Here is a 13,212-nt window from a genome sequence, read left to right as displayed (position 1 = left end):
TGCTCTCGGCCGCCGTAAGTCGCGGTGGTTCCGGCGTGCGCCCGGATGACGTGGCGGGAACGGCGGAAGCGGCGCCTCCTTTTATTCGGCGGAGACGGGGATGGCGCCGGCAGGGTTCTTGTGGTGCGTGGCGGCCCTGCTGGTCGTGCGAGGTCGCGCCGACGAACATGAGCACACGGTGAGCCCCGCGGCGGGCCTGCAGAGAGACGCGCCCGCCCGCCCTGGACCTTTCCCTCAGTCTCGTAGCCCTTCCTCGGCGGCCCAAGAGGCGCCAAGGGCCCGCGTGCTTTCCCATCTCCGCGCTTTGAAGCTGCTCCTCGTGCCCCAGAGGCGTTGCCCTTAAGGGCTGCTCGGCCTCAAAAAGGGCGCCCCGCCTTGGCCGAGGCAACAGTCTCCTTCCCATCTCCACACTGTTCTACTCAGGTCCCTTCCACACAGCTGAATAAAATCCCACATTATCTGCTTTGAACTAGGATATGTGCAAGTGTGGAGCCCAGATAACCCAGTTCAAAGCAGATATTGTGGGTTATTCTGCCTTTATATTCTAGGTTATATGATTTTTTGTAGAAGGGCCCAGAGTTGCTCTCCCACTCCACATTCTGCGCCTGCTTCCTCTTGTACAATCTTGGGGTGGGCAGTTCCCTCCAAAAAGATCTTGGGCCTCACCAAACTGTAAAGCCACAGGATTGAGAGTCAGATGGCAACTCTTTAACAGTCGAGTGAGATAATCTGTCACATTTAGGGGCGCCTAAGAGCCCTTCCACATTGCCCCTATATCCCAGGATCTGATCCCAGATTATCTGTTGATCCCAAGTTACCTGGCAGTGGGGACTCAGGGCCCTTCTACACAGCCATATATCCCAGAATATCAAAGCAGAAAATGAGTGTGGACCCAAGGCCTTTTCACATCGCCATATAACCCAGAATATCATGGAAATCCCACAATATCTGCATTGAACTGGGATATCTGAGTCCACACTGCCATATATTCCAGTTCAAAGCAGATAATGTGAGATTTTATTCAGCTGTGTGAAAGGGGCCTCAGGTAACCCAGATATTGTGGGATTTTCTGCCTTGATATTGAGATATAGGGCTGTGTGAAAGCGCCATCAAAATATCAAGGCAGAAAATCCCACAATATCTGCTTTGAACTAGGACCCCTTCCAAAATAGATATTGTGAGATTTTATTCAGCTGTGCAGAAGGGGCCTGAGTCCACACTGCCTTGATATTCTGGGATATATGGTTGTGTGGAAGGGCCCTGGGTTATATGAGTTCACACTGCCATATATTCCAGTTCAAATTAGATAATGTGGGATTTTATTCAGTTTTATTCAGTGGACTCAGATAACCCACTTCCAAACAGATATTGTGTGATTTTCTGCCTTGATATGCTGGGATATAGGGCTGTGTGAAAGGGCAGTGTTGAAGAGCCTTTAGGCTGGATCTACACTGCACTTTCTGAATCCAGATTACACCATGGCCCTTTCCACACAGCTGAATAAAATCCCATGTTATCTGCTTTGAACTGGAATATATGTCAGTGTGAATTTAGGGCTATTCCACACAGCCCTATATTCCAGAATATCAAGACAGAGCATCCCACAATACCTGCTTTGAACTGGGTTATCTTGAGTCCACGCTGCCACATATCCCAGTACAAAGCAGAGAATGTGGGATTTTATTCATCTGCGTGGAAGGGGCCTTAGTTAGAAATGAAGGTGTGACAACAGGAAGTGAGATAAATCTACCTTTCAGAAGGGAAACTCACTCCTGAAAGAGTTATCATGGGGAAAAGGGGTCTCCACTGAAGCTTTCTTACAAATCCTTGTTTCCACAACAAACCACATTTTTCAAAGTCCAATTATCACAGAGACAGAAAGTGAGGTGAAATCTTCAGAACGGGCACAGACAGCAAAGCAAACGTTACAAGGATGTCTTGTGAAATAGGTTCATAATATAATTCCTTATGCTAGGTAAGAAATGGGGACCAACTAGGAGCCTAGGGAATAGCAACTTGTATCAAACACACTTGGCACAAAGACTTAGGATTTGGGATTTCACTTCTGTTTTTCTCAACTCTCCTGCATTGGAGAGTTGTTCAAGGTGACAAACTGTAAAATAGAAAAAAGGGCAACTTAAACCCACATGCTTGAAATGAAATAGCAGAAATTGTTAAACTAGCTTGTTGAAAAAAATGTGTCTCTCTGAAGGGCAGTAGATTTAAATTGTTCCTAGTAAAGTGCTCAATTTCAAATTCTGTCTAATACAGCTGAGATGCTACCTAGTAGTGAAGCTGCGAGGTACTGGGAGCAGTATTAGTTTTTGGTATGTTTACTTTATCCTGCAGTAGGAATGTGTCACTGTAGTATGTTTGCATTCATACTACAGATATGAGTAGTAAAATGGTGTCCCTTATATAAAATGGAAAAATCAATATTTGTTTTTGGAATGTTTTAAAAATATTTTCAAGCAATGGATAATATGGAAGACTGACTACATTTCACAGATAATGTAGATGGATTTCTAGATATTTTTACAGAAATATAGAAAGACTAGGGATAGATTCCTACTCCACAAAAAAAACCCAGCATTTAAATGTATTTCAGCATTTTTTTGTCCAGAAGTAACAGCATGTACATGTTGGGACTGTTTTGGTTGTGTGTTCTTGTATGGCAGAGTGTTGGACTGGATGGCCCTTGTGGTCTCTTCCAACTCGCTGATTCTGTTTCTATGAAATGAAACAATTCAGCCTTGCATAACTAAACAAAAATATTGTTAACCTTCTAGAGAAGCTGCTTCCAAAAGGCATCCAAGGGATAATTTTGAACTCTTCACTCACTTTCTCCTATCTTATGATTTTGGAGGCCAAACTTAAGATCTAGAAGTAGCTGGTATGGCAAACTTACCTGCTTTCCCCCCCTTTCTCTCTGCTGGGCTGCTCATGCATGTTCAATAAGGGATCCTTGGGACAACTGGAATCTACCCTGCCTGTGGTAGGCAGACATACTCATTTTTAGTAGAATTGTTAAATTAATTCTCCCAGCTCAAATTTTAGTGCATCTTTTATTGCAGACAGACCTACAGCCAACTTGTTTCTCCAGCTCTTCTTCATTGTCTTCCCAGTCCTGATTCTGTTAAAAGAATTCCAGCTAGTCAGAAGATGAATGAGCATAAAGAGACTTTGTTAAAAAAAAAAGCTTTGTTTACTGAGATATGCTTCATATACATTATGGATTATAGACAAAAATGTGAGGAGTAGTGACAAAAAAGAAAATAGTATGTGCAAAAGCTGTTACACATAGCTTCATAGAGTTGAAAAGGATCACAGGGTTATCTTGGTCATTTTTTTTCTGCCATTATATGAATCCGGGGTGAAGCATCCCTGATCGCTTGCCATTCAACATCTATTTAAAAACCACAAGGATACTACGTAATCAATGCTGCTGCATGCCACTAAGAAGTCCCAACAGAACCAACAGGGTACATTCACTGTCCAGTTCCTAGCATAGCTTGTCCACCAAGATGACCAAACTGTCTCTATCCCATAACCAGCTCCGAAACAGGCCTAAAATTGGTTTAGGTAATTCATCTTATCAAGAAATGGTTAGAGCTGGGAAGTCACCATACTTTATAGTAGCTTGCCAAGAAATTGGTTGTATACTGGCCTATATCAACTAAGATAGTAAGATCTAGGGAAGGTCCCCCCCCCCCCCCAAAGAAATCTTCCAATAGCTTCTTTCAAGCATATTGGTATCCTGCCTCATTGTACAAAAAAGCAACAGGCACTTCCCATACCCCTCTGGCCTGCTTAATAAGCCCAGATGTGCAAGGGCATAGTACATGCATGATGGCTCTTGTCTCTTCAAGAATCCTATTCACATCCTCAGGCAGCACAGGAGAAAAAATATTCATTAATTGTAATAAGCAAAGGCCAAAATTACATCCAGCAGACCTGTATCAACACTGATGTTCAAGAGAGAGTTAATCTGAACAATTTTATCTATGAAGTGGTAGGTAAATATTTCGCAGTGGACTTACAGTATTGGGAAAAGCCCAGTAGTTTGGTTGTCTCCATATCTGCTAAAGGAGGAAAAGAGAATGGATGTTTCTCCAGTGGACAGTAAAATATGCTTTTGTGTGAAATCAGTATTGAATGGATAAACATATTAGGATTCAGGACGAATTCCCAGATCTTCTCAAACCAATATAGAAATTGCAGTTAGTCTGTAATATAGTTGGTTAATACAGGTTGAGCATCCCTTATCCTAAATTCAAAAGGACAACATATTCCAACATCCAAAATTATCTATATTTATTTACTTATTTACAGCATTTATATTCCGACCTTCTCACCCCGAAGGGGACTCAGGGCGGATCACATTACACATATAGGCAAACATTCAATGCCTTTTAACATAGAACAAAGACAAGACAAACATAGGCTCCGAGCGGGCCTCGAACTCATGACCTCCTGGTCAGAGTGATTCATTGCAGCTGGTTGCAACTGGCTTGCTCTCCAGCCTGCGCCACAGCCCGAGCCATATGTGTATGGATTAGATATTGACACTTTGCTTTCTTATGATTTGATGTATGTAAACATGATTTCAGATACAAAATTATTTTAAATATTGTGTATAAAATGACTGTCATGCTGTATGTATAAGGGGCATAAGGAACTTTAACTTGGGTCCCTTATCCAAAATCTGAAATCCAAAACACTTCTGGTCCCAAGCTTTTTGGATAAACACTCCTCAACCTGTATATGTTAGGGTAAGCTACTCAGTATCTTTTGAAATGGGCAATATATGGATCTCTAGATGTTGGCCACACATTGGCTCTGTTGGCCGGGAATAAGGAGACTAGCAGCCCTGTAGCGTACAAAGAGTAAATGACCTATCCATTATATTCCTGACCATTGGCCATGCTTGCTAAGGCTGGTGGAGTTTCAGTGTAAAACATCTGCATGTCACCACATTGCTACCCTGACCAATGCAATTTTGTCAAAACAGTGTGCTACTAGCAGAAGATGGATGTAATGCAGGCAGATTTATTTTCATTCTGTTTACATTTCTAACATTTAAAACATTTTCCCTTTATTTCCCTATGAGTATCTCTTCCACTTTAAGGAATGTACTTATTTATAATTCTTTTATTTTTCATTGTGTTTTTTTCAGTACCAAGATAAAGAAGAAGTTGTTTTATGGATGAATACTGTAGGACCATATCACAATCGCCAGGAGACATACAAATACTTCTCTCTCCCCTTCTGTGGTGGATCAAAAAAAAGCATTGGTCACTATCATGAAACACTGGGAGAGGCACTTCAAGGAGTTGAACTAGAGTTCAGTGGTCTGGACATTAAATTTAAAGGTAAAAAATCAACAAAGTGCTTTTGCCAAAGTTTATAGCATCGTAAATTATTTTTCCTGTCCTAAAACGTTCCTTTATAATCATATTCTTATAGTCAAGTTTACCTACAAAACCACAATTATGTATTGGCCACTTTTCTTCCTGTAGTATTAGTTTCTGTGACTATTTAGTTATGGCCTAGGTTTCAGGAGCAGGCCACGATGTCTCATACTCCTGTCCTTCATATATTAATTCTCCTGAATCTGCTTTTACTTTAGTAAAAGCTTAAACTAGCATTAAGCTTAAAATTGATTAAACCTGACTGGCATTTTTAAAAATTGTATTTCACAACAAATTAAAAATAAAAAGAATAAAGGATAGACACTAAAATAAGAAACAAATAAAATAATTTGCTCCAGAAATAACTTTAATATTCCTACCAACTTGTCACAATCCCTACCAACTAGAACCAAAAAGGAAATTATCCACACTCATTGAAATAAATAATATAGAAATAGAAAATAAAAAGCATTGAAATTTATCCAGGCTCTGCACAAAGGCAGAACTTGCTTTGGCATGATTGGATGAATTAGTGGTCATATCTGATAGTAAAACATCCAGGTGTACCCTGGGCAACGTCCTTGCAGATGGCCAATTCTCTCACACCAGAAGCGACTTGCAGTTTCTCAAGTCACTCCTGACATAGAAAAAGTAATCTTTGTATTCATCAGAGTGATCACAGCTTTGAGTGGAACCTAAAAAATACCAGCAGGCAAAACTTAGGGTAGATCATCTTAACAGATAAAAAAAACCAAAAGATCACCAAGAGTCTAAGTTTTCATGAAAAGTGATCTGATCATGACAAGAAGAAAGCATGAATTTTCTTCCTTACATATCATTGTTACCGTTCGTGGTTTCTGCAAATGTGTTGGGGTTATTTATCTCAGAATTATCTGTTTCTAGTGTCCCCATGTAGCGCCAAATAATACAAGTTGTATTAGTCTCCTTAGATGTCATTATATTATAAATGAAACTATTTTATTTTGAATAAATCTATATCTAGGCTGTACAAGATACATGGAACACTCCCAAACATCAGCCACAAGTCATACATGCAGTTTATACATTTTTAGAACCCTGTGCTAAATTTTAAATTTTATAAAGTTTCATAAAATGTGAAATTCAGTATAAAGTGACAACTTCAACTTGTGATTTTAATTAGATGTTTTATACCGAAATGATCAGAGCCCCTTGTGCCGGCAGGACTGCTGACCTGAAGGTTGGGTTGCTGACCTGAAGGTTGTCGGTTCGAATCTGGGGAGAGCAGGTGAGCTCCTTCTGTCAGCTCCAGCTCCCGGTGTGGGGACATGAGAGAAGCCTCCCAGAAGGATGGTAAAACATCAAACATCCAGATGTCCCCTGGGCAACGTCCTTGCAGACGGCCAATTCTCTCACACCAGAAGCGACTTGCAGTTTCTCAAAGTCGCTCCTGACACACACACACACAAAAAGAACCCAAAATGATCTAGATTTTATGTTTGTTATAAGCATAATACTTTTTCCATCCCCTTGCCTGTTAACACCATGCTTACTCCCCTCCAGCTAGCCATTGAATTTCCAAGGTGCATAGTAAAAGCTAAATTGAAAAAACAGAAAGCCCACAATCCAGCAGATGTTCTACTTCCTTGACCCAGATGGCTGTTAATTGGCAATGGGAAGGTAAAGCTCTCTGCTGACTGAAGTACTGCAGGCATTAAGGAGCAGGTACTGGTAGTTTTCAGTGTCACAAGTCCTTCTGTGCACATGTTTGCATAGCCAAACACGTAAACATATCCATCACATCTTACTCATTAGGAGAGAAGACTTTGGGGACCACTTCAGAGTACTTGAGGTGCAATTTCTGATGGGACATAGGTTCCCTCATCCCTCTCTCTTCATTCATTCAGAAAAGAGAGGTGCAAAGCATTGGAAGTCATTCGAAAAAGGCAGCTGCAAACTATTAGTGGGGAAAGGGAAGCAGGAATCATAGAATAATAGGATTAAGAGTTGGAAAAGGCCAGAAAGGCAATCCAGTCCAACCCCTTGCTATACAGGAACACACAATCAAAGCCATCCCATCCAGCATCTGCTTAAAAATCTCCAGAGAAGGAGACATAAAATGAAAAGAAAAAATTCCAGTTATGTCACTGGTTTGCTGAAAGTTAACTTACTGTATAGCAAATCTCCACTTACATTTACTAGAATAGGTCTATGAAAATTCATAGTATAGTTTCTTTTCTGAAGCCATCATAGAATACCTTATTCTGCTGCAGTAGATAGAATTGAAGGTAAATTTTGGTGGTATGAAAAGCTCTTAGTGATTTTTGAAGGTTTTTTATGCAAGTGTATCTGCTCTGAATGCATCAGAAAATGATCTTGTTGGAAGAACAGAAGCATCAATGTTGCACCCTAGCTAGTATAGTCACTGAAAAGGTTGCCTCTATTGGTACTGTACAAACAAGTTAAAAATATACAAAAAGAGTTACCTTGTAGGAAATAAATTACTGGCTTGTAATGCGATTTGTCTGAATTGGTGTACTTTGTGCATTGAATTCCAAACTTACAGTACATGGGGAGCTGGAGGTGACAGAGGGAACTCACCTGCTCTCCCCAGATTCAAACCGCCAACCTGTCAGTCAGCAGTCCTGCCGGCACAAGGGTTTAACCCGTGGCTATTGGCATAATGATATGAAAATCATAAGAATGGGAATGGGACAGTGGCTATTACCCACTGAACCATGATTTTCAGATTACCAGCTAACATTTTTAAAAAATGCCTAGGCTATAGCCATCATATGACGTATAAGACAAAATGTGTTCTTACAACTCTGCTGATAGTCTTTTTATCATGTCTACTCCGAGAAACAGCAGAAAGCCTAGGTCTGCCTATCTTAATAGTGCTAGATGGAGTCCAGGCTATCAGGTTGTATAGAACTGATAGAATGTAGACATTATTGGACCTATGGCAGTCACTATGCATTGTTTACATGGATATTTCAAAATATGAGTAATGCAAAAATTGTTTTATGTTAGGTGTAAATGTGGTTGGTAACTATTAGAAAAGTATGATTTTAGAAGTAGATTTGGGGGGAAATTGAATAATCAAGAATGGGGAAGGATATGGAATATGAGATTATTAAAAAATATGTCCATAAGATAAAAATACACAAATCAGTGCTGGAGAGGCTGTCAGGAAATAGGGTCATAGCTCTTTATATGTGGTGGTCATGTAAAATTATACAATCATTTTGGGAAATGATATTTAAAGAAATAAGAGCAATAATAAAAATAGAGATAATGAATACACCTAAATCAGCATTCTTACTTATGCATGACAATATCCTCTCACAAGAGGAGAAAGAATTGGTTTCTAATTTGATTAGCAAACTTGCTAATAGCAAAAAACTGGAAAGAAAAAAGGAAATCCAATTAGAAGAATGGTACAGGGAAATTTGGAACATAGCAATTAATGATAAGCTGACTTGCAATTTTAAAATTAAAAAGGGAATATCGAAACAACAGATTTTTGGAAAATATGGAGAAAATTTATTGAGTATATTTGTAATGAGGGAAAAGGGGTATAAGCCAGTAACAGAGACAATGAAATTTTGGACTTGTGAAACAGTATGAGTTGCTTGGTCCTAGTGAAGGTGGCACAAAATAAAGGGAAGGGAAGAGGGGGAAAAGGTATAACAATAATAACAACAACAATAATGATAAATAAAACATGTATAAGTAGATAAAAGTAGTAGTAGTAGAGAGATATGTAGTAAAATTGTAATAGAAAAGTCTAAAACTGATAAGAAATATGCTTAAGGATGTTTTTATTTTTATTGTTGGTTTGTATACAATATATGTTTAAGATACTGTAAAATGAGGAAAGAATGTATACTTATACATTTTGAATTATAAATTAATAATAATATTAATAATAAAACATAAGTAGATAAAAGGTGTGTAGTAGAGAGATATGTAGTAAAGTTGTAATGGAAAAGTTAAAAAACTGATAAGAAATATGCTTAAAGATGTTCTTGATTTTTTTTTACTGTCGGATTGTATACAACATGATATGTTTAAGATATTGTAAAATGAGGAAAATGTAAACTTATACATTTTGATTGATAAATTAATAAAAAAATTAAAAAGAAAAAAAGAAGACATTCCAGTCTCCTCTAAATTCCCATACCCTGACCAAGTGAAGCCATTTCTCCTGGCCCAGTCAAATTCACGCCCCCTTTAAGGTGAAGGAAAACATTTAGGACATGGAAATCCGATTAGGACATGGGAGTTCAATTTGTGTAGCTGCATATTGGAACTTGCAGAAATGTTAATTGCGAATCTCCCAATAATTCAACAACTCAGCTCTAAAAAGTTGGACTTAAATTAATGTCGCCAAGAAAATTAATTAATTGGGACCCATATCTACAAATCCTGATATACTGCGATAAAGGCCAATTTGATTCACATGTAATGGACTGTAAAGGACTATCAAATTGCAGATTCTTCCAATTGTTCTATGATAATCCCCATCTATTTGCAGCATATTTATGAGCACCGCACATAGCTTCTGTTTTGGGTTATATAAATAGTTACAACACCTGAATGTTTTTAAGACAAAGGTCCCTCAGTCCTAAGTGACTGGTGATTTTGTTGGAATGTGCCTTTGAAGAAATTGAATTGGTTATTTAATGCACATCAGTAGCATTCAAGAAGAGAAGAATGACACTCAGTGGGCAGAAATTTGGTGCCAGTTCCTGGAACAATGAAAGCAATAATGGACAGTCTCCCCCATCAGATAGCCAGAGAAGCATTGGTGCAGATACTTAAAAGTGATGAGTTTGATCTTGTCAGTGGGTGGGCTTTAAGGTCTTGTTGGTGGGCTTTAGTCTTTAACAAATCAGGGATGCTAGGCAACAGCACAGGATAAAAGGCTCCATATGTCAAGGTAAGGTTCACATTGAAATAGTGGATTCCTTCCATAAAACGCATATGGTAGCACTGATGTAAATAACAGTTGAATCTCTCCTGATAGCACTGTTAACACATTGTTTTGATCTCCACAGATGATGTAATGCAGACCACGTACTGTGAAATAGATTTGGATAAACCAACAAGAGATGCTTTTGTTTATGCTATCAAAAATCACTATTGGTACCAAATGTACATAGATGACTTGCCAATATGGGGTAAGAAATGTTTGCTTCCATAAATATTATGCACCGTTCTTCGATCTTACCCTTCCTCATTTCACTTCCTTTCTGGTCCATCCTCCTATTCAGTCTTCCTCCTTTGAGCCCCTTTTAGGGTGAATAGGCATGGAATAAATAACATCTTTTCTATTTCTGCTATTTAATGGATAGCAGCCACAATGAATAAATACTGTGTGTGAGGGTGATACCAGCTAATCTTACTGTGGTTAACTGCAAGCTGGATTTCATATACTGTACTTAGCCATCCACTAGACTTTAGACATAGTTATCAGTACTATTGTATCCACTGGGTTTCTTAATTTTCCATTGAAGATTATTATGTTCTGAATTATTGCATTTCTTTTCTTAGGATCTGATACAAGTGTGTATCTGTGGGGGTGGCAATTTCTCTTCTCCCAACTTCTTCTCTGAGGAACGCATTAGGAGGGAGGATTTTTAGTTAGCATGTCTTTTTGGGGTGTTCTAAGAAACACACTGTGATGGTATGTCTTGAGGTAAGGATAGGGATGGATGAGTAGATGTTATTTAGAAGGTTGTATTAAAGGCAAGCCTTTCATGTATTCCCTGTCAGATTACATAGGTTGTGCAATTGCTCTTTATGGCTCTTGTTGTAGTGTGGAAGTTCAGCTTTCTTGTGAGTGTGTTTGGAGTCTTGATATACCGGATCTGTAGGATATCTGTGTGGAGGAATTGTCATTTCCCTTTCTGTATTTTATGCAAGCTGTTTCTTTTTCTGCAGAATGCACTTTTACTAAAATCTTACTTGTGTGCAGCTATAAATATGGAGAGGTTTGAAAAGAAATCTAGTTCACATTGAGCTATTTGACTGTAGGGTTGTGCATTTGGATGGAATTACTTACAAAAAATATTTAATTCAAAACAGTAAAATTAGCCACAAATTCTTCCCAGGCTCTCCCTTGTCAGTGATCAAATTCAACATCGCTAGAATATATGAGTACACCCCTGCCACCCGTTTGCTAAGTTTTTTCAAGCCACGGGAAACCTGGGGGCATGTGTGATTGCAGGAGTGTCATGTAGATGTGACACATTTTTCCACTCTTCCCATGAAGGTAAAGGAGGCTGAGGAACAGCTTGTCCTGTCCTACTTTCCTCTTTTTGTTTTGTGATTGAGGAGAGTGGATTTGGAGGTCAGTCACCACCTTCATGTTCACGTAAGGATGTTAGCCCTCCCAATTTTTTTAAAAAATAAAGGTGATAGAATATTCTTCAGCCAAGGTTCAGATACATTTAAGAAAAAAAATTCATAAAAGTGGCTGCTAGTTTCTAGCATCTTAAAAAGGAGGAAGGAAGGAGGAAAAATTTACAGCAAACAAGTTGGTCATAAAAGTGCAGTTACATTCCTTCCCTGCTTCTTCTTTTTTATATATTTAAGAACAGAAGAGGGTATAGGAAAGCTTTGGTTTAAGTAGGGTTGTAATATGTTAATCCGCCTGCTTGAGTAGATTAACCATCTGGAGATATAGTTAGTTTAGTAGAGGTCAGTTTTAATCAGTGAAAATAAATTACATTGGTGATACAGCTAATGATATTTTCAGAAGGGCGTTTTGGTTTTGGCTTGTTACCATAAGGATACTAAGCAGGATGACCAGTTTAGCAGGAAATGTTAGCCCTTGTATATTATATCGTGACTTAATTTACAAATCTGTATTTTATATATACAGACATGTATAATTGACACTCAAATTTAATTATTAACTGATTAACTCCTTATAAATACCACTGGCTTAAGACAGAGAAGCTTAATTGAATATCCAGCAGTCTTTGTAGTTTAGGATTCTGAATAGCTCCGTTCATTGACTGTAAGTAGCAGAACCAAAATACACTGTGCTAATTCCGTTATAAGTTGCATAATTCAGATTCATTATGCAGAATGAGGATTTCCTTGGGATAGAACTGTTGATATATAAAATACACATTATCCTTCTACTCCCTTCCTTCTATAAAACATGTTTAGAGTTTATTTTTTAGTCTCCATTTACTCTCATTAGGTGTAACTGAAGACAGCCCTGGTTACAAAGCTATAGCTTTGAACCATGAATTAACAACAACAACAACCATAACACAAGGAACACTGAAAATCATTGTGTTCTCCCCTTTCTTCCTTTTGCAGGTATTGTTGGTGAAGCTGATGAAAATGGTGAAGATTACTATCTCTGGACATATAAAAAACTTGAAATAGGTTACAATGGAAACAGAATTGTGGATGTTAATCTTACTAGTGAAGGGAAAGTTAAATTGGTTCCCAACACCAAAATCCAGATGTCTTATTCTGTAAGTAATTGGAAAGTTGTTTTGTCAAAAGTAGAAGTGGAGATTAGTTACCTCAGGTTGTGCAGAATATGAGTGTTTTTGTGGTCCCAAACCTCTCCAGACTCTGACAGCAATTCTTTCTGGTTCAAAAAAGGGAGTAAATTGTTTCTTCTGAAAGGTCCCAGGAAGAGTACTTTAGCTTTTTAAATAAGTTGCTGCCTCATGGTGCACTGTTTAATATTGGAGGGGGGGGAATCAAAACCAGTAATGAACTTCTGGCTATTTCCTGTTAAGGATTGGGTTTTCTGGGACCTTTTTGGCACTCTATGTGGCCAGGTTAT

General features: G+C 38.6%; 1 protein-coding gene across 1 annotated transcript in view; it reads left to right on the top strand.

The window, feature by feature from the left end:
• Positions 1-38: 38 nt before the first annotated feature.
• Positions 39-13,212, top strand: part of tm9sf3 (transmembrane 9 superfamily member 3) — a 32,638-nt gene continuing 19,464 nt past the window's right edge. The window contains exons 1-4 of the mRNA XM_003223132.4: positions 39-178; positions 5,177-5,372; positions 10,454-10,576; positions 12,732-12,892. Coding sequence (XP_003223180.1) covers positions 101-178; positions 5,177-5,372; positions 10,454-10,576; positions 12,732-12,892 — 558 coding nt within the window. The 5' untranslated portion in view covers positions 39-100. The remainder of the gene's footprint in view (positions 179-5,176; positions 5,373-10,453; positions 10,577-12,731; positions 12,893-13,212) is intronic.

Source organism: Anolis carolinensis, chromosome 3 (genome assembly GCF_035594765.1).
Source record: "Anolis carolinensis isolate JA03-04 chromosome 3, rAnoCar3.1.pri, whole genome shotgun sequence".
NCBI classification, from domain to species: domain Eukaryota; kingdom Metazoa; phylum Chordata; class Lepidosauria; order Squamata; family Dactyloidae; genus Anolis; species Anolis carolinensis.
Note: the sequence above shows the minus strand (reverse complement) of the source record. Positions and strands in the feature narration are given on the sequence as shown.